At 39.0% G+C, this 26,095-nt stretch overlaps 6 protein-coding genes across 9 annotated transcripts; 3 read left to right on the plus strand and 3 right to left on the minus strand.

The window, feature by feature from the left end:
* Positions 1-179: 179 nt before the first annotated feature.
* On the minus strand, positions 180-10,124 carry pdpk1b (3-phosphoinositide dependent protein kinase 1b). 3 transcript variants are annotated; one of them, XM_079333528.1, is made up of 14 exons: positions 9,932-10,124; positions 7,936-8,226; positions 7,683-7,725; positions 7,457-7,594; positions 7,160-7,304; positions 6,943-7,040; positions 6,737-6,812; positions 6,542-6,610; positions 5,903-5,999; positions 5,239-5,412; positions 3,872-4,089; positions 3,659-3,716; positions 2,432-2,584; positions 180-2,323 (listed from the first exon to the last, which is right to left on the minus strand). In XM_079333528.1, the coding sequence occupies exons 1-14, from the start codon at positions 9,953-9,955 to the stop codon at positions 2,210-2,212; spliced, it is 1,698 nt and encodes a 565-aa protein (XP_079189654.1). In that variant the 5' UTR covers positions 9,956-10,124; the 3' UTR covers positions 180-2,209. The 3 variants fall into 3 exon arrangements, with proteins under 3 accessions (XP_079189654.1, XP_079189655.1, XP_079189656.1); XM_079333529.1 differs by lacking the exon at positions 9,932-10,124 and adding an exon at positions 9,028-9,639; XM_079333530.1 differs by lacking the exon at positions 9,932-10,124 and adding an exon at positions 8,587-8,934.
* A 260-nt stretch (positions 10,125-10,384) lies between these two features.
* On the minus strand, positions 10,385-13,461 carry tsr3 (TSR3 ribosome maturation factor). The gene is made up of 6 exons (XM_079333535.1): positions 13,051-13,461; positions 12,508-12,718; positions 11,910-12,103; positions 11,656-11,823; positions 10,960-11,014; positions 10,385-10,700 (listed from the first exon to the last, which is right to left on the minus strand). Exons 1-6 carry the CDS (start codon positions 13,169-13,171, stop codon positions 10,526-10,528), a joined length of 924 nt encoding a protein of 307 aa, XP_079189661.1. The 5' UTR covers positions 13,172-13,461; the 3' UTR covers positions 10,385-10,525.
* Positions 13,462-13,499: 38 nt separating this feature from the next.
* On the plus strand, positions 13,500-17,120 carry gnptg (N-acetylglucosamine-1-phosphate transferase subunit gamma). Of its 2 annotated transcripts, XM_079333536.1 has the most exons (11): positions 13,500-13,644; positions 13,763-13,817; positions 13,907-13,974; positions 14,151-14,205; positions 14,304-14,387; positions 14,485-14,578; positions 14,905-15,019; positions 15,101-15,183; positions 15,345-15,473; positions 15,578-15,659; positions 15,733-17,120. In XM_079333536.1, exons 1-11 carry the CDS (start codon positions 13,599-13,601, stop codon positions 15,819-15,821), a joined length of 900 nt encoding a protein of 299 aa, XP_079189662.1. In that variant the 5' UTR covers positions 13,500-13,598; the 3' UTR covers positions 15,822-17,120. The 2 variants fall into 2 exon arrangements, with proteins under 2 accessions (XP_079189662.1, XP_079189663.1); XM_079333537.1 differs by lacking the exon at positions 13,763-13,817 and having other exon boundaries at positions 13,505-13,644.
* Positions 16,224-24,516, minus strand: chlsn (cholesin). Its single transcript, XM_079333544.1, has 6 exons — positions 24,419-24,516; positions 23,970-24,116; positions 23,788-23,880; positions 19,090-19,301; positions 17,696-17,777; positions 16,224-17,457 (listed from the first exon to the last, which is right to left on the minus strand). The coding sequence occupies exons 2-6, from the start codon at positions 24,105-24,107 to the stop codon at positions 17,278-17,280; spliced, it is 705 nt and encodes a 234-aa protein (XP_079189670.1). The 5' UTR covers positions 24,108-24,116; positions 24,419-24,516; the 3' UTR covers positions 16,224-17,277.
* Positions 19,895-22,061, plus strand: LOC306817001 (uncharacterized protein). Its single transcript, XM_079333534.1, has 2 exons — positions 19,895-20,088; positions 20,637-22,061. Exons 1-2 carry the CDS (start codon positions 20,086-20,088, stop codon positions 21,675-21,677), a joined length of 1,044 nt encoding a protein of 347 aa, XP_079189660.1. The 5' UTR covers positions 19,895-20,085; the 3' UTR covers positions 21,678-22,061.
* A 79-nt stretch (positions 24,517-24,595) lies between the features above and the next one.
* uqcc4 (ubiquinol-cytochrome c reductase complex assembly factor 4) lies at positions 24,596-25,813 on the plus strand. The gene is made up of 2 exons (XM_079333546.1): positions 24,596-24,948; positions 25,388-25,813. Exons 1-2 carry the CDS (start codon positions 24,872-24,874, stop codon positions 25,710-25,712), a joined length of 402 nt encoding a protein of 133 aa, XP_079189672.1. The 5' UTR covers positions 24,596-24,871; the 3' UTR covers positions 25,713-25,813.
* The last annotated feature ends 282 nt before the right edge of the window (positions 25,814-26,095 follow it).

Genomic DNA, 26,095 nt, shown 5'->3' on the forward strand with positions numbered 1-26,095 from the left:
CAGTTATGTTCCCCCTGTAAAGTGAAAGTGTATTGAAGTAATTTTCACGACACAAAATACTGATAATGGGCCTGTACTTTATTTACACGCTGCATAATGTAAGATGCCAATGCCACTGAATGCTGCTGCTGCTTTCACTGTCATGACTGTGGCTGTTAACAGAAGACAGGACACATGGATGTATTTGTATGCCTAAATCCCTACATGCTTTAATTACTGGACTACCAAGCATTAAGTGGAAAATTCATCATTCAACATCTACTGACCTAGCGCACAAATAATCAGAGAGAGAATGAACAGATTCATTAAATTATCAGAATATGATTAAATCACTGAGCAAATAGAAAATGTATGATATAGTAAGAAAAAAGCTGTAAAATATTATAGTTTACAATAATTATTCACATTCAAAGGCTTTACATCTCAATACATACACAACATGGCCCCTGAACATGACTTCAATCCAAATATGATTCATATATTAGAATTTAAATAACACAGAATGAACTAGAGGCTAAACAATAGCCATCAAATAACCTTATACAAGAATAAAAATACAAAAACTGTATCCTAATATCATTGCATTACTTGCTTCAGATTTTAATAATACATCATCTGTACATCACAGTTCTAGTCAGTTACAAGCCAGGTAGAGTATTCCATACACAATGTAACCGACTGCCATCGACTTGATTCAAACTAATTTTCTTACTGGAGGAAACACTTCTCTTGTGCTTTCCTCAACTTTATAGACAGATACAGCAATTTCATCGGTTATTTGGATCAGAGAGATATCCTTTAACTGACACCCAACCACACTGAGCCCTAGGCCCCAGGGCCAGATGGTCCTATTCGCCTATACTCCAGTCACACACTGCACACATAACTCAGCTGAAGGAAGAGGACCTTTGGAAAGGACCTGAAGGTAATATGTCAAAAATTAAAAGCATTATGATAATACATATTGCTAAAACAAGAGCACAAGTTGAATCAATCGCTGTAATTTCTATTGGGCCAAACAAAAAAATTGGGCCGATGAGCCCGATCTGCCATCTTGTCCAGGGACAACAGCTTTACTGTGATTGCTTCAGATAATGATAGTATGTGTATGTATCTGATGATGAAGGTTTTCTGTTCAGCATGGGGTGGTCAGCACATAAGATTTTGTTTTCAATAGGACGTACTGAAGATGAGCCGACTATCCCACAGAAAAAAAAAAATTAAAGAATTCACACCACAAAGAAATAGCCAGTGAATGGTACAGAACAGCCAAATCATCCATAATAATTGCTATGGTCGCCAATGCAGTCAAAAATACCCACCTTTAAACTTGAATAAACTAACTCCCCAGTGCCCTAGGAGAGAGAAGCGCATAAGGCTGAGCTACAAAACTGGCCATGCAGGAAAGAGAAGCAAGTTATGATTAGGAAGTACAAGCTAGTGGCATGTTTACCCGTCCCGTTAGCAATACCTCCTCAATAAAGCTAATGGAAGGCTCACACTTACAGAGACTGATTCAGACCCATGTCTCAGTCTGCTTTCTTATATCGAGATCGAACATGGACTGCAATATGCAGGTACCAAGAGACAAATAAACAACTCAAACACTGTGGGAACATTTGGGCCCTGACAAAAATATAAAGAGGAGTTGAGTTTGGTAAACGCGTGAGACTGAATCATCTTACAGTATCTGTTACAACTATGGAGTTAGAAGCGGGGCCTGATAACAGCTTGCACGTACAATGTAGGAGTAGGATATGGTTTAGTTGAGATATCAGGATAGGCTCTGGTTCACAAAAGCTATTTTTTCTGTGTTATGCTATCATTGGAGCAGGAAACCAGTCCTTGCATCTGAGATAGTCCTAGCGGTACCCAAGCTTGTGTCCCCCTACAGGACAAGCTTGTCTTTCTCTTCCCCTGCCTACTGAATGTACAAAAAGCAGATGTGCATGGTGGCAGTCTTATCATCCATACATGGAAAAAATGCAATAGAAGCCGCACAGAGAGCACAAAGAACAAGCAAAGCAACCCTGAATCCAAAGTTGTATTTTTCCCATGTTTCTACCCAGGAAAACAAACAAGGTCTAGATACCAGCGTCTCTAAGAGTTTGTTTACATTGCGGTGATGAAGGGCACTAAAGAGGGTGTTACTCTGCTCAGTGATTGGCCTCAGAGCTAAAGAGGAGTTGCCACAGGAGGAAAGGTGCTCCTATAGGCCGGGGTTTTGGTGCCTCTGATAGATCTTTCTCCACACTTCCTGGATCTTCTTGCACCATCTGTCAGCATTTCCACTGGGGTCCATCAAATAATATGTTCGGTTAGGCTGTAAAAATATAAAACAAGTTTTGAAAACATTTCAAACTGTGGGCAAGTATTAACAAGCAGCTGCAGGAAAATAGTCTTGAGACATCAGAGAGAAACAGTCATGTACCGTGTGAACAAAGAAGGTTTTGAAGTTCTTGGCCTCAGGACGAAGCTCCAGGGACCAAGGGATCTCTCCTTTCAGGACCTTGTTGACAGGATCCACGTAGTACAGGTGTGGTCCTTCAGTAAGCAGCAGCTGTCTCCGTCGAGCAAACAAACCCTACAATGGAGTGCTACACATCAGAAGTTTGCCAACAGAGGGGGCTGTGAGGCCAATGTCAGCTTCTTCATTAGCCTTTACTTCCTACTGTACATGTGTGCAGCCAGTCAACACATAGGACGTGACTTCATTTATGGTGAGCCAACTGCAGCTGGACAACATGTTCACACTTTAAAGTTAAGCTAACAAAACACAGCTCAGTCAGCAACTCTTTAATTTAAAGATACAAACTCTTGTGTTCTTGATTATTTTATAAAAGTACAAAAAGGACTATTAAAAAGCAACATACTGTGCTGTACTGTAAAACCCTGTGTATACTTATATTACATACTTTAACATCTATTTTCAGGTAGACAGTGCAATCAAAAGAACAGAATAAAATGCTGACAGATGCAGCGTCACGACAACAAGTCGTGCAGCTACCTTCACACATTTAACGTAACATGATGCGAATATTCACTCACATTTATTGAGTATTGCAAGCGGTGGTGGGAATATATAGTAATGCAGACAAGGCTGGCAGTGCCGCTTTTTAACATGTTATCAGGTCATAGTCTCATATTTACAGAAACTGGTGGTATATTGTTAAATAAATTAACCTTGTGGAGTGCTGGTTTGATTGAAAAACTCAAAACTAAATTTAAGTCAACGAAGGGATCAGCGGAGGTGGGCAGCGTGACTCATGGGACTGTGGCTCCGTACTTCACAACTTTCATCGTAGGCTGAGAGCTCTAATACCGTACTGTAGCTAGCATGAGTGCAAACTCCACAAAACAGATAGTACAATAAAAGCTACAGAGCTGCACAGAAACTGCACATTGTGGACTTTACTGAACATAAAGGGAAGTGATCATGCGGGAAGACAGTTATAACTTTTCTCTCTCTGGGAGAAACCGCAAAACACACCGTCTTTTCTTCTGGTTCATTTGTTATTTATTTTCTTGTTGTGTATTGTACTGTCGATATTGTTTCTTGTGTGTGTGAATTAGCCAGCTGTGTAATGAGTTTCCCGTCTGGGGACTAATAAAGGTTTCTAATCTAATTTTGCATTATATGTGGCTAGAATTGACCCACCTTTCGTTTATCCACTGGACCCATTTTCAGTATCAGGTTATTCTCCACAAACTGATGCCTGGTTCAGAAAACAACAACAGTTAAAAATAAACTCCCTATACTTTTAATGTTTTACGAAACAAGCAAATAAATGAAGCAAAAATCTGAAAAAGTAATAATAATGACAAGTAAAATAAATAATACAATAATTAACTGCCTATGAAAAAGGTTTACCAGGGGTTTCCAGTGGTCTGTTTTTCCAGCAACAACTGCTTCTCCTCTTCAGTGAACTGCAGGTCTAGTTCAAAAGAATTGTTGTCTAGGTCATGGATGTACTGCTCAATGTTGCTGCTGGACCTCTGTGGAGGCGTGGATTCATGTGGCGACAGGGAGTGTGATGAGCTGGACTGGGCCACCTGCATGTTGCTGAACTGGCTCAGGAGATCATCGTACTGGAATAAGAGAGGTAAAAAAATGTGGAGTGATGCCAGTGGTTCCCAAACTTATTCTGCAGAGCAGATCAAAATATATTCGAGAAAACCTATGAAACGAGTATAAATCGACATCAACTAAATAGGCATTCATTCACACTACTTGCTCACAAATTTCCATATTTTTAGAATGCATCACATCGTCGACAAAAAGTGCAGAAAAATATACTTCAATGTGTGACAACAAATGGAAAAAACTCAAAGGTAGCTTTTAAGTAGTCCTTGCTTTAAACGGTTTCTTTTTCAACCTGACTCTATGAAGATAACTAGTGAGGACTTGTTTTGTGTTACAGATCTTCTGATCAGATCAACTGAAAGCTACTCTTAGTTCATTTGCAGTGTCCAGCTTTGATCTCTTCATAACCTTCCACTGTACAGGTGAAGCCGAGGACAAGATATGCCTCTTCATATCTTCTTGTAGTTGTGCCCAAGGATATGATAGTTTGGGATTTGTTTTTAAAAATCAGTTTTCAATTTATTTTGTTTTAATTCTTTGTTCATGCTGATTTGTTAATTTACTTTTTATTTTGTAAAAATGCATAGTTTTAGTTACATTAGTCTCAGTGGGTTTTTTTTTTTTGTCTCTGTGTATTTTTAAAAGAATTGTTCTATCTTCTCTTAACCATTTACACTACAAAGTACCATACAAGTAAGTGAAAAACACTTTTACACCCAGGATGCTCCTCCAAAATTAAAACTGACGTACCTGAGACACATCGTAAGGAGAGCTTATGTGTCACTCAGTGAGCTCGAGTTGAAGACAAAAACTACATTTTTTCTCCATAATTCTATTTTAGTAAACACACACTACAGTATCAGTTAGTTTATTTATTTTTTTGGTAAAGGCTCATTTTCAGTAAATGAAAACATTTGTTACTTTTTAGTTTTTGGTATTTCACGAGCTTTGGAACGAGCTTCATTAATGATAATAACCTAAGTTGCAATGTCTACTTTTACCTGAAAGTCCTCTCACAGAATTAGCAGTACAAAATGATCTGCATTGTTTTGATAGAGCCTTGCCGCCTTTCCCCCTCCCCATGGGCCCCACTTTGGGAATTCCTGGAGTGAACAATAGAATAAGGAAAGAGGGAGCCAGATACAGTATCTTACATTTCCATAGCAGTCCTCATCATCCTCTGACATGGCTGGCAGGTAAGGGGTGAGCTTTGGGGGCGTCTGTGTGTGTAGGTCACTCCAAGAGATGGAGTCGAAGAAGGGGTGCTGCCTCAAAGGGTCGTACCCTCCCATCTCCTCACACCCAATCCGCTTGGAAGGCTCCAATGACTGAGGGGAAAACGAGAAGAACATGTCTTTTTAATTCAGCAAGACAAGAGGAAAGTCTGCACAGTGAGGCTTCACTGTTAAATATTGTGATAAATAAACCAATAATGGCAGCCATATTTGACTGTCCTTATATCTTTCAGTAGTTCTGCATGTTTTCACTGTATGCGCAGCAGAACACAAACTAAGTTCAAAAAGCAAGATTGGTGTTTTTAAAATCAGAACTTTGTCTTCAACAATCCTTTTTCTCTCTGTCCTCATTTATCTTTTTTGCCAAACCCACAGTTGCCACCATACTAACACAACTAAGCAGAGGGTGGTTTACAGCTAGCTGGGGCTATATTACTGGAACTCTAAAATGGTGTCAATGCAGCCTGTTCACACTGTGATAATGATTGTAAATCAGAAAATAATACATATTAACATCCCAACATATGTAAGTAACATTTACAAAACGTTAAAATTTAATGAATCATTGAAGTCGATGACCTACCAAAAGATGCCTGACAAGATCCATGGCTTTGGGGAAGAATTTCTCTGGGAATTCATACTCCAGCTTTATTATTTTCTGGAATATTAGGTACTCATTTCTACAGGTGAAACAACAGGGGGGAAAAAAAACAGAAAATATTAGTTACATAACTGGGTCAAGTTCCCTCTTCTTTGTCAGTAAAAAAATAACCTGAAACAGTAAACTTCATTCCCTATTCAGACTGCCCTTTCAAAGCACAATATTTACAGCCACTGTGACGTCTCGTCTTTACTGTAATGTGGGGGATGAAGTTATTCCCTCTATCGCATCTTCTGAGGTAATGACAGAGGCGTTACAGGGATAAGATGGGACAAGCCGAGCACTGTGTGTGTGTGTGTGTGTGTGTGTGTGTGTGGCTTCTGTTTTTTCTCTATATGTTGTGTTTCATCAACGGCGTAGCCCAATGTGAATTCACAGAGTGCTGCACAAATATTATGCGGTCGCAGCATCAATATGAATGTACAAACATATAATGGCAGCTGAGCTTAGTTAGGGTGCTATTGCGGAAACACAAATCTGAAAAGGGCAATTATTTAAGCACTAAATATTTAAGCATAAATATTTTAGCTGCAATGAAAGAGTATTCCTCTTTGTACTCACCCAGCTCTGAACGGTGGTAAACCAGCCACCAGCTGATAGATAATACATCCCAAGGCCCAGAGATCAGAGCTAAAACAAAACATTTAGAAAAGGAGAGAGAAAACTTACAAATGGGAAGTTGTGTTTATATAACAAAAAATGAAAATAGAAGATCAAATAGCAGGTTCAGGCTTCATTACGGCCAAACCTCATTACCTCTTGCAGGCTGATTTTTCTGTTAGCAGCTCTGGAGACACGTACTGTGCTGTTCCAACAAAGGAGTTTGCTCTTGCTGCAAAACAATGTAAATAAATGTTAAGACAACATAAATACTTTATATTGCTTTAAGAGAGTGTATGCTAAGGCAATACCACAAGGATGTGTGTTATACTCAAGAAGAATAGGTAACAGGGTGGTAATACCTTGTTTACTGTCTGATGATAACTGTTTTGCTGTCCCAAAATCTGTTATCTGGATGTGCATGTCTTCACTCAGAAGAATATTTTCTGGTTTCAGATCTCTGAAATGAAATGAAACAAACAAGCAGAAAACTAATGCTTAACAGAGTTTAAATGACATAAAGAAAAATAAATAGGGCAGTAAAAGTATGGCCATTGTTTTAACAAACAAATGTCTTACCTGTGTATTATCCCCTTATTGTGTAAGTATTCTAGAGCACAAACTATTTCAGCTGAGTAGAATCTAGTACAGGTTTCATCAAATGAACCTATTTTGCGAATGTACTTCAGGAGTTCGCCATTCTTAGCATAGCTGAGTCCAAAATCTAGGAAACGCTTGTTAAGGTAAAACTCTGTATACGAGAAACCAAGTATTTAAAAAAGCCAGATGAAATGTAGATTTTTTTTTTTAGAAGAAAAACAACAGTTGGCAAGTTATTGGAACATGCCTTGGCAAATGCACTTTGTGAAAGGATACACAATTTCTCATCATCTTGAAATGTGAAGTACAGCTTGACGAAGAACGGGTGATCTAGATTTGACATCAAATCCCTTTCTCTTTTCACGTACTGGGCTTTGTTCTCCTTCATAATATGGCGCTTCTCTAAAATCTTAACTGCGGGAGAGAAAATAACATTGTTGTATAAAATGGTGGAAATACACAACGTTTTGTTTTTTTATTAAAAAGGTGCCTTTTTACTTACTTGCATATTCTTTCCCTGTTACCTGCTCTCTTGCCAGGACAACCTAAGGATAAAAGAACACAAAAACCATAAAATGGCATCTTACTTTCTTGTCAAAACTGGGATTCAATCCAGTAGCTACTAGGCCTGTTTTGTTGATTCACTTGAAATTAGATGGGGATGACTCATCCAAGCACATTAATCAAAAGAATGCTAGCATGTAGCAACATCTACCCAGTTAATTCAAAAGTTTAGTGGAATGCAGGTCACATACCGTCGAGAAGGAGCCCTCTCCCAGTATTTTGCCAAATCTGAAGTCCTCTGGCTTCTTTTTGCGTGGTTGGGGGGCCTGGGCTGCCGGCTGTGTGCGGAGGTCTGAGCCTTGGCTGCTGGCAGACCCTCCTACAGCACGGGCTTCTGAGGCTGAGCCCTCCATGCTGGGACAGTGGCTACTGCTTGCGCCTGGGATAGCAAGTGGCGAGCAGGAGTCAGGGTGGTTTCTTACCATTGATGGATGTGAGCAGGAACAGATGACAACGCTGGGCTGAATGGGCACAACATCATACTGTAACAGGAGAGGGAACATTTGAGAAAATATCAGTCAGCAGTTTTCATGTCTGTACAACCACAACAACAACAGAAAACATGTCAATGTTTGTTTTATATCCAGAGTATCCAAACTTTACACATGACTTCATAAAAAGACTATCCATGTGTGGAAAACGTTCAGCGTTACTGATCAGCATTAAGAACTGTAATTCAAGATGGGATTTACAAAGATTTAAAAACAATAATTTAATATTTTTCTATTAATGATTAAGACAGCAATTAATGCTGTAATGCATCATAGTTCTTATTTTCTGAAACACTCCTAATTAGAAGCAGTCTAATATAAACAATAAAGTACTCCAAAACAACCACTTACATTACAAGGGAGGAACTGAATCACATATTATATATCCCATATATAAAACATGTAGTGCCATAAACACTGTAGGAAATCACAGCTTGAGTATGCTATTTCAAGTTGGACCACTTGAGGAGCAAAGTCCAGAATTGATATGAACATCAGACGACCACTGAAGAAACGGACCCAACAAGAAGTTTTTAAAAGTAAAAAAAAACTATGTCGAAGTTTCACGTTACACTTTGTCTATGTCCACTAATGCACAAAGGGAACAGTATGTGTGCATTACTCATCAAATTGACATGGCAGCTTGAACCCCCCCAAGTGATTATTGAACTACTCAGAGAATACATGGGAGGACCTGTGCTTTCAGTCAAACTGGTTGGTGCCTTTACTTAAGATACTAACCTCAACAACTGTACCTTTGTGCAACGTTTACAAATTTTACAACTCAGTTACCGTAAGCAAGTTCAGCTGGCATAGCTTCTTCTCATTCAAAACCAAGGTGTGGCCATTTAGCTGCCTTATCCGGACTGACTGTGTGGTTTGCCAGTCGGTCGTAAAACTATCTTACGAACCATCACTGTCGGTGCAAACCCCACGATGGTCCGTAGAAAATGTCAGCTAAAGTTAAAGTTAAACAATCCCTCACATTCAGGCCTGTGTGAACTTTCTCTGCTAACTAACGCCTGCTGGCTAGCTAGTGTTAGCTCCTGCTACCTTGTCAAATAAAGCCGGCCATCACTGACAGCGAGTTATAAACTTAACGCTAACAGCCACTCAATTAGCTAACGTTAGCAAGCCAGGTAACAGAAAAGTAACTGCTTCTCAACGTGCCATTTGCATCATATTACTCCAGTAAGTTTGGTTCAAAGTAAGTGTGCCGACCTCTATGTGGGGTTTTTGCTAGTCAACTGGATGACAATCGAGCAGAAACAATGTAAAACCTAAAAAAAGCTTTTCCTCAAACCAAAGGTGGGACGCAAAAAAAGAAGCTAAAGCTAGCTCGTTAGCATCGCACGAAAGCGCGAACATGTTTAGCTAACGTCAGCCAACAGATAAGGCTACTGGCCAAGGGGAAACGGACAACCATCGTATATAAATACCACAACACATGCGTTATTGTTACATTAACAGCAGAGAAATCCTATAACCTTAAGGAATGACTCAAGCACAGTGATGGACAACCCAGGTGAACATAGCAAACATAAGGTGTTGTGTTAGCCAACATTAGCGAGCTAACGTTGCTAGTGAATCTTCAAATGAAGGCCCGACGGAACTATTTGTTGTCAAACAGCCTCGACACTGAGCATTTTGAGCACCGGCCTCGAACTGTGATTCACGGTGGAGTTGCAACACTCACCAGCTGACTTGTAGCTCTTGCCATGGGAGTTTTCCACGAGTATTTATTTGGAAATAAAATAATTAGAGAAGCTCCAGTAATGGCTGCCTCTGCGCCTTCATTTTCGAGCTGTGACGTCGTTTCACAACAATGTTACCGCAGGACAGAAGAGGAGAGTCCCGCTGTGTCCGCCCCCTCTTACTCACACACTTACTACCTACTCTACTTATACGTTTTACTGATAGGAAGGAGTCAGTGGTTCATATTCAAACAATGTAGAAAGCGTTTTCTTATAGAACACATTTTTGTTTGAAATATAATATAGTATTGTGAAGACGTACTTACAAGTCTACATCTAAGACTTCTGATCTACGTAAAACATTTTTACAACTGAAGCTGTGACACCCAAAAAACACATATTTGAAAAAAAGTGTAAACATTCACAAGGTCTTAAAACATTAAAGAAAAACACAATTTATCATGTTTTTTTTTATTATTATTTGTTTGTGGACAAAATGGATTATCCCGAGGGTAACCTAAAGTTTTTGTGTAAAGAGTTTTGAAAAAAAAAAGTTATGCCACACATTGTGATTACAGAATCCATAGTTTGAATATTTATTGAGAAGTCATTAGTTCAGTCTCTTCTTCCCCCTTTTGATGATATGAGGCTGTTCCTAACTGATCATTGCTCTGTGTTTTCTCATCCTCAACTTCTGCATCATTTTCATCCTCGCTGTCCTCTGAGGTGTCAGTTTCCTCTTCAGAAGAATCATCATCCACTTTATGGTCACTAAATTAAAGAGAAACAAACAGTTAACCCAAGAAACAGATACAAAAATATTCATTTTTATTCATTTTTCCCACAATCAATATTGGCCTATTTTTTTAAATTTAAGCTCAGGTTAGGCTGCTATTCAATGCACATTTAAAAGTAGTATACAAGACAATATTGTTATTCACCAACACAAAATTTGTCTTCTGAAACAACCAACTTGTATAATCCTGTAGTTATCTATTGAACACCATCCTGGGAAACAATATATGCTTACCACTGACGTCTGTTGAGATTCCCACATTCTATTCCCGAGTTTACATCAAATGGATCTGTGAACGAGAAGATGGTTAGCTTTCCTTTCAAAGTGAATGTGTCCAGCAGTAGAGGTCATAATACAGCAACTTAATGTAATCATCTATGTGTTTTTTTTCTCTGCAATGTTTCCAGAGATGCTGGACACAATTAGCCTGGTTCAAGACTTCGGAAGCACTTCTCTTTTGTTTTTACAGCAATTTAAATAATAACAAATTGATATTAATTGAATGACCAAAGGGATACAAAAAAGCTGGAGAAAGCTGTCTAGAACTATGAGTTAGATTTTTGACAAGTAACAGTGAGTTTAATTTCTTTGATGAATCATATTACTTATAAGTAGTTTATAAAGATGACAGTCTTTAAGAACTGTATTTTATGTTCATTATACCAAATTAAAGTGTCAGATCTGCAGTGGTAAGGCAGCATAAAAAAAGCTATAGAAGAGAATAACATAGTTATAGACATATGAGCACACCTTCCCTTTAATGGGGATGTGTATTTTGAGTCTGAGTTATCTGCATGGTTTCTTTAATAGATAAGAACAAAACTTTAGAGGTACAATTTGCACTCCAAAATGACTCCAAACACAGACTGGTACACCATTATCAGGAGAAAACATTCAATGTGACCCCAATGTAACTGTCCCAAATGTTACCAAACTCCTCCTCTTCTGGTTTAGCCGTCAGAAACTCCCTTTCCACAGATAGAAGCTCCTCCTCTGACTGGCAAGCAGCATAGCGCTCCAACAGAACTTTATTTAGCTCCAGGAACACTGTCCCCCACTTGAATTTCTTTAACAACAGCAATGCTAGTTCTTCAAAACCTGCAAAATAAGATCATTTAAGTTTCACTGTAGTAACTTAAAAAAACGTGTACAAGGGCAGTCAGATTGACAATACAGAACTTTACCAACAATGCAGAATGTGGCCGCAAAAGCCTCCACACAAGATAACTTGCAAGGCTTGCCATAGTTGACTGGGTTTGCAGCTACCAGGTATGGCAGTAATCTGGGGTGAGTTCCCACCATCTTATTGAAGGGGGTCTCCTCCAGTTTGGCCCAGGAACAATCAATCACAGCTAACCCATTCTTAGCCACAATCTCTCTGTGTAAAAAAAACGTCAACACAAAAAGATTTTTTAGATATCACACAGCTTGATGATCATTTGATCACAGAAAAGATTTAAGGAAATATAACCTTTTCTTGTACACAGTTTATAATTTAATAACATTTTGGAATCAATTAAAAAAAACATTTGTTTGCCAGAATGTTTTAAACATTTAAATTGGTTATATATAATGAAAACAAATGCCCTTATTTTAATAGAAACAATGCTTGAAAAATATAAAACATCTCAAACTTTATGGATTCAATTATTAACTGATCAAACTAGAAAATAATCACTAAATTAAATATATTAATTGTAATTATTATACATTGTAACAAATGCTGTACTTCTTTTCTAAAGGCTGTTAGAAAAACTTTATAGGAGAAAGAAGACAACACACCTGTCTGCTGGTGTCACATATTTTGTGCCCATTGGACTCAGAATGAGACCATTAAATCTCTGATTGAGGCGCAGGTTGCGTACAAAACCTTTGCGTACCAGCTTTCTGCCAGTACAGCGTTTGGGATCACAATGCCCCAACTCCCACATAGCAAGTGGACAAGGAAGCTTAACCTGAGGGGCCTCTGCCCCCTTCTCAAGATGAAGACTTGCTGAAAAGGGAAAGAAAACAACAAGTAGTCATTTTGTCAACGTTAAGACTGAACAACAAGATTCTTACACTTTCACACTTATATAAGAGCATATTTTGCACCATGATATTAACTACAGACACTTGTTTTTTGTTGATCTACTGTAAAACAATTTTTAACACAATTTCCCATATAACCAAATTGCACACACTTCACTGCGGCTATATTGGGTACATTTGTCTTCCCTAGAATATTTTCCAGCATTAAAGACATAACTATTTTCTTTCAATAAATGTAGGTCTTGTTGTCCCCATTAAAAAAAAAAGTTGTTTACAACCTCAAAATATTATTACCTTCAAAAGCAGTGTGCATCTCTTCCTCAAATGCCTCTAAGGATTTCCCCTTCATTGTGTGCCTTTTGTCTTTTCCCTTGTTGTCAGGGCGCACAAACTTGCCCTGTTTTTTTCGTCCCATGTTTCCGTCAATGAAAAGCTAGTTATTTTCCTCCTGATTAAAACTAACGAACATCTTTAGCTTCACTCTGACATGAGTTAGCCTGCTAGCTAGCTACCCCACTGACACCGGTATGTCTAAAGAAGTAACCTGACAAAAATAAATATACATACAGTTTGACAACAATTATCACTTTACATTAATAAATGCCTGTGTTTATCCGTCACCATTAACACTATACTTGATAATACTGTTTGTAAGTATTGTAAGCTTGTATCGTGAATAGTATGTCGTAGTACAGAAAGTTGACTGCGCATGCGTACATTTTATTTTTGTCACGTGACAGACCATCTGACGACCGAATCAGCCGAGCAGGAAATGCAGCCATAAGTCAACGCGACATATCGTACCCACTTAAAAATCATCTTTTCACTTTGCATGTACCGGAATGCATGGTTTATTAAGGCTGTGGGTGGTCTCTCTGTCTCTGTTCAGTAAGTACTTCAAAACTAAAGCGTTTTTAGTCCAAGCCACACAGTAATAACATCACACTAGATTACAAACTGTCAAGAATGAGCTGACCTGACACAGATGCTTGTTTTCTTTTCATAGTAAATCATGGATTCGCCAGTAAAATGAAAATAGTAGAGGAGCCAAACACATTTGGGTGCGTTTCAGAAAAAGCTATCCATCTCAGTTTGTACCTAGTTGACTTGATCACCTGTCAGACTGACTTTTCTCTGTCTCTGTGTTTAGGTTGAATAATCCCTTTCTAGCCCAGGGAAGCAGACTTCAGCCGAAAGTGACCCCATCTCCAGTGTCTGGTAAAATATGCGGACTGGATGACATTAAGCATATTTTTGAATTAATTCTGTATTTAAATGCAGTGAAGGAAAAAGGTTTACCAGAACAAGTTTACTGAATATAATGAATATACTTTTTGTTTGCCAGCCAATCACTTGATTCTCTAATGTCAGCACTTCTGTTTTCCTCTGCACAGGCCCTGCACATCTTCAGCGGCTTGCAGGGAAGTGCTTCAGTTTCATCGAGTCCACGTAAGCTTGTTGCATTGATTGCAGTCAACTAAATCCTATTACATGAGAGTATTTACCAAGACATGACAGGGTATTTGTGTTCATTGTAATTTATGCAGGTATAAATATGAATTCTGTCCATTTCACAACATCACACAACATGAGCAGTCATATAGATGGAATGCTTACAGCGGTATACTGGGGTAAGCAGCAGTTTGTTATTTTCATCACCTTTATGTAAATGTTATGTACAGTAGATAGTGTTTTTTGCTCTTAATAAGCAGCCTTTGTTTTTAACAGGATCTGGCAGGAGTGGGAAATAGTAAACAACACTTTCACAGGCATGTGGATGAGAGATGGGGATACTTGTGGAACCAGAAACAGAGAAACAAAGGTCATTTTAAAAAGGATGTAACACTTGTTTTGTTTTTCATTTAGGAACTTTAACAGGCTGATTTCAATGTGTAGGATTTGTCTTGTTTTGTTTTGTTTTTAAATATGATTCCTTCAACACAAAACAACAGTTAGTGTTTGACTACAAGTCTAGATCATTACATTTAAATCTAATCTAAATTAAATATTAAAACCTTTTAAACATTCAGAATATACCTTCATCAGACCGAAAACTGTCTAATGTCTTCATCACAATCAAATCAGCAACATGAATACTGTTAATTTTGTTGTGTAATCTACGTGTTTCTTTATATATCATATCTGTAGGTGATTCTTGTCTGCAGCACAAGCAGTAAGCTAGCTCAAGTCTCTGAGCCCAGTACCTGTGTGTACTCACTGACCTTTGAGACCCCTCTGGTTTGCCATCCTCATTCTCTTTTAGGTAAAGTATAACCTTACTGCACAAGTCAGGTAGGTCTGTATTTGATTAATTTATTTTTAAATAATTTGATGTCTTTTTTAGTGTACCCAACATTGAGTGAGAAGCTGCAGAGGGAGTGGGATGAAGCTGAGCAGGCTCACTATGAAGATCTTGTTACTGAGCAGGTAAAAGAATCCGTTTGGTTTACGGAGGGGGAAACAACATGACTGTAAAGACATGCGAAGGTTAACCAGTGTGTTTCAAGCTTTGTTCTATCTACAAGTGCAACATTATTTTACAAATTGTATTTAAATTTGTGATCAGCTAACATGTAATTTTGCTGCAGGGTTACAACAATCTTTTGAGAGATATTTTTGAGGATGCTGGTCTCCTAAAAAGCCAAAAAGTGAGAATAAAGGTGCCAGAAGTTGCTGTGGATTCAGAAACGCACAACTCTTTACAGAAATGCACAGAGGCAAGTCTGATTATGAACTCTTTCAAATAAAAACATATTTATAACTACATAACTGCTCAAAATGTGACAGAAGATGGATATTGTCTTTACAATTCTTCACACAGGATTTCCAAAAACAAAGGGAAGAGATCGAGAGACTGCGTGCGCTCCTCACTCAACACAATATTCCTTTTGATTCAAAGCACAGTAAGTTAACTCTGCAAGGCCACCATAACCCATCAAGGTTTGATCAGTGTTTGAATTGTATTGTCTTTGTTAGATGTTGCAGATGAAGCCAAAAGCACAGTGAGCGTGACTGTGAAGGATCAACACCCGAGAGGAGACAACGGCCTCATTGACTGGCGTTGAACATCTTCCAGAGCATGTCACCTTCTCCAGTTAACAGACGTGAAGGATCTGTTTGAGTGATAGAGACACTTGCTCAACATGACTACTGAAGGTTGATTTCATCAGGGGACATGGAGGAAAAACTGAACTCATTTGTGGATTCTAAACTTCAAATGCCTTTTTTTCTTAATTTTTTTTTAAAATCTATAACCCTGTGCTTGCCATTTCCAAGAGTTTCTTCTTAAAAGACTAAATTGTCAACACACACATATATATATAGCAATCTGTACGTTTAAAAAAAATAAATGTTTAAGAGGACAATGTCCGCTCTGAGGAGGAATGAAAGGGTTAAAAGTACTCAACATAAAATTGAGTCCCTGTAAATATGTTTAAGGACAAAAATTGTAGTCAAACAGTATTTCTAAACATTTTTATTGTGTACAAAAAAATAGGAAATTCATAATCTAACCATTTTATTGAACAGCTGATATGACACTTGAATGCGTCACACGACAAGTCAATAATAATGTGAAACTCCTCTTAGATCATGGTGTGAGTTGGTACAGCGAGTGTATTTCTTATGAGGAAACATTTTCTTTGAACATTACTGAACAGTATTTTTAGAGACTCACAAATACTGGAAGTGATGTCACCGGCCTTTGGCCACATGTCGAGAAATCTTAAACTTTAAGATGCACCTTATATCATGCAAGTGGGTGACTAAAGATGAAATCATTTGCAGCAAAGGAGAATTTTACCATCTCTATATCCATTTTGTGCAGGGGGTATGAAATACAGGCCCAACACAGCTTGTCCATGCAGCTAGTATGAAAATGAGATAAATGTCTCATGAGGAAGATTTATTAGAATGTGTCAACATTAATCTGGAAAGATATTTTTGGTTTAAGTTGTTAAACCAAAACATCTTTTTTTATGCATTATGTTTTTACCCTGAGTGGATGAGGTTATTCCTATCAGTGACTGCACAGGTTATAGGGTTTGACATGCACCAACATGTCTCGAGGAGAAGCATTCCTCAGATGTTAAACTCCAGGAGCCTCTCAACTTTCTCTCAAAACTTTGGGAATTTGAATTTCTCCTCCTCTGTCCATGATGGTGACAGTGGATTCTAATTGTTTATTTAAAACTACTGAAAAATCATCTTCTTTGTAAGAAAAGTTCAAGTGTAACATCTCATTTTATAGTAAAGATTTGGTGATGGACCACAACCAAGCAATAATGTCCATGTAATATGAGGACAATGAGAAGAGAATGTCATCATGACATTAAAATAAAAATAAAGGAACATTATTAATGATACTCCAATAGAACACCTCTCTTTCTCAAAGCACCAATACAAAAGAATACGTATGAAATAACTATTCATAGTCAAAATACAAGATCAGAGAACTAATCAGTCCATTGATCAACATATTTCAGTCCTTTTCTGGTTGACATCTTTTCATCAGCGATACTTTCAGGAAAGCAGCTGGATCACTTCTCTGGCTCGGTGCGCCCTCTGCTGGACAGCTCTGTCCTCCGATTCTTGTTTCGAACTTTCAATAAGAGCTAAGGCCTTCTGTGTTGTGGTGTCTCTGGCTCCTCCACGCAGACCCTCCAGGTACTGCAGCAGCAAGGAGAACTTCTCATCTGGAACCTGAGCACAAGTATTTTACCTTACCATCATTCTGTCTTTTATTGTATACGCGAGTTGTCCTTTTGTCATAAATGACAGAAAATAACCTGTGGTAGTGTGTAGCAGATTAATGGCACATTTTATTCTTAAATATAATTGCAATAGCTCCTATATGAATGTTTAAACGTGAATATCTAGCTCACAGGCTGATGAAGTAATTTGAAGAGCAGCACTCCCCCCCCACTCAGTTTACTTTTACCTTTTCAGAGTCGAACATGTGCTGCAGTAACCACGTCTGTCTGGTCTTCTGGAACTTCCACTCTGTGCGATTTTCAGCCCAGCTGCAGAGACAAAACCGATGGGGTGGCTGTGGTATTACATCAGTTAACACAAATGTAAAATGTTATACTGTACACACAGGTCATGACTTTAACAAGGAATTATACATCGTTATGTTTGAAATCACAGTTTAAATGTTCGTTATTTTAGTTGTTTGCCCTGCAGTTTGTTTGAGGTTGTTGTGTCCAGACATTAAAAAGCTCCATCTGAGCCAAACAGGATCTACTAAAACCGTCTCCCCTACTTATGAGCAATGAATCAAACTTTGGTTATAAAGTAAAGATATCATTTATTTACGACACTTTGGAAATAAGTCCTGACATCAGAGGATTAAATTAACTCAAACAAATTTGACCTCAAATCTATTGTCATAGTAACACCACCACTCATACTGAGTTAATGTACAACTCACAAATGCATTAACGAGCAACTACTATGTAACTAACATACTGTATAGTACATGAATTAGGATGAATACTGAATGCTTTAAGGAATTAATTCCCTTATGACTTATTGTATTCATTAATACTGTTCATTCAAGTTCTACATGAGTCATATTAACTCATGATAGTTACTTTAAACGTTTATAAATAACAAACGGTTGGGTTTTTGGAAAAGTTAGTGCCATAAACAGTCTAAACAAGCTTCATGGTTTGTTTATGTTTCTATAGCCCCGTTTCCACCAAGCGGTCCGGTATGGATCGGCACAGTCTGGTACGGTTTGGTTCAGTAAAGATTGATCCTGTTTGCCTTTCCACAGCCAACCGTGCCCTATTTGGGAGGCGGCTTCTAAGACGGATGCTGATAGCTACGAAATAGTGGGACATTATAGCAGCATGACAGAGTGTGCACACCGCTAATAAATTCAACAAAGAAGAAAAACGCTACATAGTAAACAAAGACCAACATCCAGCAATTCATCTACTTTGGCATTGCAATGTTTCCCTAAATACATTTAGTCGTGATGTGCCGCTCCTGAAATATGACCGCTGCCGAGTTTTGTTTTTTGTTTTTTTTTTTGAGAGGAGAAAGGAAGGTAAACAAAAGGAAAGAGAATTTGAAAGAGACAGGAAGCCCACAAACAAATGTCCTTTAAGTTTCATTATAAAAAAAGGATAGTTTGCTGTTCTTACACAGATGAAGGAAACCTAAAAGACATTTGTGTGCTGTCTCTTTCTACTCTTATCGCGTGTGCGCATCTTTAACCGTGTTTACTGTCAAGTGTGCTCCTTTTTGTTGTTGCTTAAATTGGGCCAGTAGTTAATGAAATGAAACCTGCTTTACATCTGTATGAGTCCTCAAAGCATGTCTTACCAGGTGAGATAGACCAAGGCCTGCTGCGGCGCAGTGGGTCCAGACGCTTCGGTTTTCTCCGGGGTCACTCCCTCATCTTTCAGCCTCTTCTTCTCCTCCTTCTTCAAGATCTTCTTCATCTTCCTCTCCAGGACCCTCCTCTCCTCGGGGCTCAGGTCCTCCTCTCCCTCCACGTCATGTGACCCCTCTGGTGGGCCGGGTGGTTCTGAAATCTGTCAGAGCAAAACAAAGAAGCTCATGGGAGTTATCTGCACTCACACAACTTCCTTTGTTGACTTTTATCGTTGTCTGCGTTTGTGTGAAACACTTATCGCACATCCAAAAATAACTCGCATCCACTGGGAGCCAATGGGGGGACAAATGTTATCATTTTATCAATCACTTCACTTTTTGTGTTAACAAACACGTTTCCTACTCATTCCCAAACATAAAGATATTTTTGTGAAAAGGTCTTATTTCATTTATTAAAGATTCTTTGTTTTGTGGAATATTTTGTTTCTATAAAAACTAAATGGGACATTTTGTTGCTCTGCAGCACATGTGCAGACACAGCCTAAATACATGTTAGCTTTCTGTTCATCTGCAGCTTTCAGTTCATCAGGTCATAAAGCTGGAGAGTAACTAATCCATAGGAAAAAAATAAACTAAAGCTGTTACACTGCAGTAACTCAGAGACCAAGTTTCACTCTCAGGGGAAGCCAAACAAGTGCCTCAGTATGCTTTCTAATATAACAGACCTCCGTCTGCAGGGTGATGGAAAGAAAAAAAAAAAAAAAAAAAAAAAAAAAACGTAAAGGGAGGGGAGAAAAAGATTTTGATCACATGGCCAAGAAGTCATAGTGAAAGTGTGTTGGGAGGGTACAGCCTACAGAAACATCTGAAAACTCTTCAGAGCGAGCAATAGCCTCCATGCAGAGAGCATCATTTTCAGAGATCTGAGTCGATCTACAACGTCAGGCTGCTAGATTCAAAAGAGTGACAAACGGAAGCAGAAAAATGGTAAGTGGAAACATGTGTGCTCACTGAGAAGGCGGTTCCCAAAGCAGGGCAGACAAAGACTGCTCAGAGGGAATATGTGCACGTCGACTTAAGGGAACTTTTTTTAAATAAACCTAGGTCGGCTTTGATGAAATAGTTCAAGAGACCATTAATGTTTCGATTTTCTGTGTGGAATACGTCGTGTTTTTGTTGCACAGGCAGAAGAAGAGAATTAGTGCATTGGTTTTGTTTTGAGGAAGGGCTTTTCTGCTAACATACTTTGTTAGTAGATGTCATGAATTTAAAGATGAGAGACTTCTCATTACTGAGGAACGTTTTGATGAGCTCTACAAGACCAACTTCCAGTAAAGTTCATAATATCAACTTTGAGGGTATTTAGGACGGAAATGTGCAGGGTGGGTTCTCTATGTTAAATGAGTCACAGTTTCACTAAACAATTATAAACACTGTTTAAACTGTTAATAAAAAGCGGATTCATTTGTTCGAGGTTCATCTTAACTATTTATTTGCACTTTGTTTTCTACTATGTTTTCTCTTTTCATTTCTAGGCCAATCAAAGCCTGGTATTCTTCTCTGCTGTGAGCAGTGCCACACCTCCACTTTCCAACAGATCCACCATCAACAGCAACACCTCCACTGACTCTGAGATCGCAGCCAACGACATCACCTCCACAGCAAACTCCGTCTACAGCTTCTTTGCGTCTTTGGGCTTCATCGCCGGCTGCTTCCTGCTCTACAGTTTTGTGCAGACCTACAGAGCTCAGAGACGCCTGGCCTGGCTCAACTGCCTCCTCTGGGCCTTTTGTGGCTTCCACCTGCTGCTCCTCCTCCTCTCACTCCACACTGTGGCTTACAGACCTGCTTACTTGCAGACCACCGCTTTAGGCTGTGCGTCTCTGTCGTTCGTCATCAACACAGTCTCTCTGTGCAGCTTGTTGGTGTTGGTTCTCATAGCTTACGTCCTTACTCTAGATCCGCCGTCCCACACACTGCTGAAGAAGCCTGCTGTCTGTGTGGGTTTGGTGATCCTGATATCTGCGGTGGTTTGTCTGCTGCTGGCAGGGATACGGGGTCCAAGCGATGGTCTAGAGGAGGAAGGAGCTTGTTTTATGGATCCAGCTCATTCTAGTGTTTCGTATGCTGCTGCGCGACTTTGCATGGTTTTTCTGATCCCTTATATCCTCCAGCTGGGGCTCCTGATTGGGGGCTGCTTCCGGCAGTGGAAATCAAGAGGACGTTTCCTGTCTGGCTCTGAGGAGGGTCCCATGTTCTTGACCGTCACCTTGGCTGTGTTTTTCTGCCAGCTCTTCTACAGCGTGGCCCTGCTGAGAAGCGCACAGCTGAAGACAGAGGGGCTAAGCTATCATGAGCGAGCCTTTCTGAGCGTGGCTGAGTTTGTGCTGTTCTCAGGGAGCAGTGTCAGCCTGCTGCTCGTGCTGCTCATGCACAGGCCGTGCAGAGAGAGTCTCCGAGGAGCATTTAGGCAGCTGAGGGACTGCTGCAGAAGACCGGGGAGAGCACAGCCAAACAGGAACATCATCGCTCCTCACATCGAGATCACAGACACCCTGCAGGACATTGAGTCATAGAGGACTAAAACTCTGTGACAAAAATACTCTCCTGATGCAAAGAATTACAGACTTGAGAGATGAAATGTAGAAAATGTTCTACTTTAAATACTTATCCTATCTCTGTAGCCCTTAAGTTACAATACAAATGTATTTTAAAACATGCCTTTTCCTTTCCAGAGTCTCTGGTGACTGAAAATTTAAGTTTTCTGATTTTGTTTTAATTAAAATCCAAAGTCTTCCGCTGATCTCCTTCTTCAGAACTTTGCAGTGTGATACAGTCCTTTCTCTCACTTCAGATAAAAGATGTCTGTATAGTTGATAAAAATCCACAAACACAGTAGTGGTAACAAGTAAGTTCATGAGAAAATGACTTACTTAGCAGCATGGGTAAGTTTTACATGTCTAGAGCTGGCCCATAGAAACACCTCTCTTTCTTGGAAAACAGACTGTTTGCGTTTCCATCTTTCACACAAAAGCCCATTCACACAAACTGGAAAAAACTCTGTAATTCCCTGAATGCCACTTAGGAAACATTAAGCCAGGGACATAGAACGCCAGATACCAACAGTATCTATATTCTTAATGGTAACATTTTCAAATCTGCTTCGGAACCAAAACAAGCTACAGTGACTCTTTCGTCCGGTCCATCACTTTCAGGAAGCTGATTGGCACCAGTTCTTGGAATAACAACTGCACGGGTGAAATCATCTGACATCATGAAAAATGTCAGACCTTTTTTAAGCAACAAAGTCAAATCTTAATCATCCATTTCAGTCATCTCTTTCTTTAAACTGTTGCTAATGGGAAAACCACAAAACAAGTATATACAAAATATGATGCATTATGGAACTATAAGGGTAATTAGGCAAAGTGTCAAACAGTTGCCTGAGAACACGCATTTTATTTTGTTTCTGCTAAAAACCCATGGTTCTCCATTTTTACATGATATAGTTGTATAGCCAGTGTAGACAAGTTACCTCCATGTTCTTATTGGTTATGTTTTATGCAATCAAGATAGACATAAATGACATTAGAAAGTTTCAGTATGAATATACGTGTATGAATACTACTTCAATTGAAGGAAAGCTATGATAAACCCCGTGTCCTGCTTCAAAGTCTCCATCCTAAGGACACAGAGGATCAGAAGGGCTGCACTTTTTTTTTTGTTTAGTTTATTTTTTGAGTCCCTGAGGAAAATGTGGGTTTACACTCTGTCATTTTAGAGACCTGCTTCTCACACACATAGACCTGAATCACACACAAGCACAAACAGGACCTGTGGACATGCATTGTTGGAGATATGTCAGAGTGGGGAGCGCACCATAGCAGTTTGGGGTTTGGTGCATAAGGGCACCTTGGCAAAGCTCGGGAAGTGCCCTGGCACCTCTCCAGCTACCAGAACAACTTTCGTATTTTTTGTCCACATCAGGATTTAACCGTCGACCCTCCGTCCCTACAGACTGAGCTACTGCCGCCCAATGCAGTGCAAGCAAACTCCTGAATACTTTTCAAAGTATCAAAATATCAAATATCTTAAAGTTGCTTATACACTTTCTACTAGCCAGTAGTAGGTAAAGGATAAAGCTATTTTTGGGGGCCGTTTGACAGAGGGATTTAAAATCGAGCCCTGCTCAAACCACAAAACAATTTGATTTAGTTTTAAATCTTTTACACGGTAGCTGTGGCTGAGATGATAGAGTCTGTCTTTTATACGCAGCTTCGTCAATGGCATTTAAATGCGATTAGTTACTTCTGATGGTCACTTTACATAGTGGTCTCTGACACCAGTATGTGCATGGGTAGGTTAGACCTGCTATGTAAAAGCACTTTCAGAAGTCAGAAGACTAGATTTACCATTTGCTGTTTTGTATCTTCACCTCAAACACTAGCATCCCCTTTTGAGCTTTGCTTAGAATTGACAGCAATAAATTAGTCATATGTTCTAACATACATTTTAACTGCTATAAATTGGATTTAAGATGGAATAAAAAACATAACATGTAATATGTAACACAAGTGATACCTGTACCTGTGTTTTCAGCACAGATCAACACAATTCCTAAAAGTTTATTGCATAATAACAGAATCCAACAGCATAAAGCGATGTGAATACAAACGTAATTCTCACCTCTGTTTTTTGTTTCTTTTTTCTTTTCTTTTTCTTTGTCTGTTCTTCATCATCTGCTGGGATAGTCACATGGGGAATCTGCACTGGAGCCTCCTGAATTCATAAAACATTCATTTGTTTTTGTATTTGGCTGTGATTTCTAAAACAGGCTGTTGATGAGGTATGAGGGCTGTCAAACTCACCTCTTTTCTCAGGTTTTTCCTTTTCTTTTTTACTTCAGACTGCTTCATATCTGTCTCATTAACATCAACAGCATCTTGACTCAGCTTCTTCCGTTTGGGTGGAAGGGTTTCAAGTTTCAAGGATTTGTCTTTTGCCATGAGTGAGTACTACAAATAAAACATTTGAAAGTGTCAAAGGAGAACAACAAAAAACGTTTTTTTCTGTATTCCACAAAACTAACATAGCCAATCTAAAGCCTACTTTTGATTATTGACTAATATCCCTTTGAACATTGATAAATAAAGTAATACACTGTGTTTCACTCAAAATGACCCCCCTTCCCTTCCCGGCAAAAAATGACGACGCATTAGATGCAACCAAAACAAATACATTATAAACAAATGAAACTTAATCACGGATCGAACATATATATATTTTACAGATCATATTTGTAACAAAAAATATTCACCTGAGCAGCGAAAAATGCATGCAGAACTCCGGACAGCACAAACAAGCATGGGACTTGGACCAGGAAATTGTTTCGTCTAGGACAGTCGTGATTGGACGGATCTGTCTCTCTGATCACTTATTGGTTGACCTGCGTCACTACTTCAATGACGCTCGTACTGCTCGTAACACTTTTAAAAACCACATACATATTTGTTGGGTGTAAAACATTTTCCTCTTAATCAAAACACTTTGATTATCGAATGATAAATACAAACAATTTGATGACATAAACAGAGACAGGTTCTCTTTTCATTTAAGCGGAACCGTTCAACTCTGTGGTCAACTGCAACACGGAAGGAATTTTAGGTCGCACAACATTGCGTTACATGACCTAGCCAAGGTGCGTTTGGTAAGAATACCTCAAGTTTCTTTGACCCAACATAGTAAATCCTAAGATGACCATTTGTTCAAGATGTCTACAACAGCAGGACGAGTTTTCGCAGGTCTGATACGATCTTCTTCCGGTCGGGGGATATTTACATCAGAAAGGTGAGAAAGTGTGTCCAGTGACTCATGTGTCATCTATCTGTTCAATAACACATCTTTAACGTCTTCTGCTACTGTGAGCTTCATATGTCACATATAACACATGTCCTTTAACTTTGGTGGTTTCCATAGTAACAACAGAGAATTACAACACTATAAATTATGATGGCAGGGTCCCAACTTTTAAAAACAATTTTATGAACTCTCCCTACAAGTCTGACAACATGGTATCGCATCATTTCTATCAGATGACACATTCTGGGAGTTAAAACGTAACCTGCCGTTGTTCAAGGTTGGTTTTCAGGTTATTGGATTGTTCAATGTACACTACACGTTAGTGTGACCGACAGTATATGCATCACATTTCATGACTGATGTGAGTATTTGCATGTTAATCTTTATTTCTCTCTGATGATCTTTGGTGTGTTTGTGTCTTAATCAGCCGACTGAACTGTGTGAGGTCTCTCTCTCTGAGCTCCCGGAGGGCAGCTGAACCCGCAAATGATGAAAAAGAGGTGAAAGATGAGCCAATCAAGTTCTCCACCAGTAAGGCCAGTCACAGAACCTGGAAGGTGGAACAGTCTCTGGGGAGCAAGTTTCAGCGTCCCTGGTGGAAGGTGTTGCCCATCAGCCTGTGTGCCAGCGCCTTCCTCCTCTGGTGTGCAATGAGAGAAGAGACAGACATAGACGCCAAGCTGGAGAAGAATCTCTATGAGCAGCTACCGGGCTTGTTGTCCGACGAAGAAGAGGAAAAAAATTCAGGTTGACAAATCTGGAACTTCATGTATATATTTGAGCTTATATTTATTGTGATTCTTTGTAGTTATTGCTGTAGTGCCAGATCATTAATCTGAAGCCGTTCTGTGCTACAGGATTTCTATTTCAGCAAGAAATGAATTGTTCCAGACAATACAATGCCTTTGGTCAAGCTTCAATTGATTGAGAACGTGGATTAAAATGCCTTGATTTAAGCCACAACTTTGCCTTTTCACTTTTCAAGTTATATATTCCTATGCAGATGTTACTGAAGTCTTAAGGTTATCGAAAACCTTTGATTCACATTTTTCTATTTTTGAGTGACCACTCATTTTACTAGTGTATTTACATTTATGCATAGTTTTTATTCAGTCCCATATAAAGTCTAGTTATA

Source organism: Symphodus melops (assembly GCF_947650265.1).
Source record: "Symphodus melops genome assembly, chromosome: 21".
Lineage (NCBI taxonomy): Eukaryota > Metazoa > Chordata > Actinopteri > Labriformes > Labridae > Symphodus > Symphodus melops.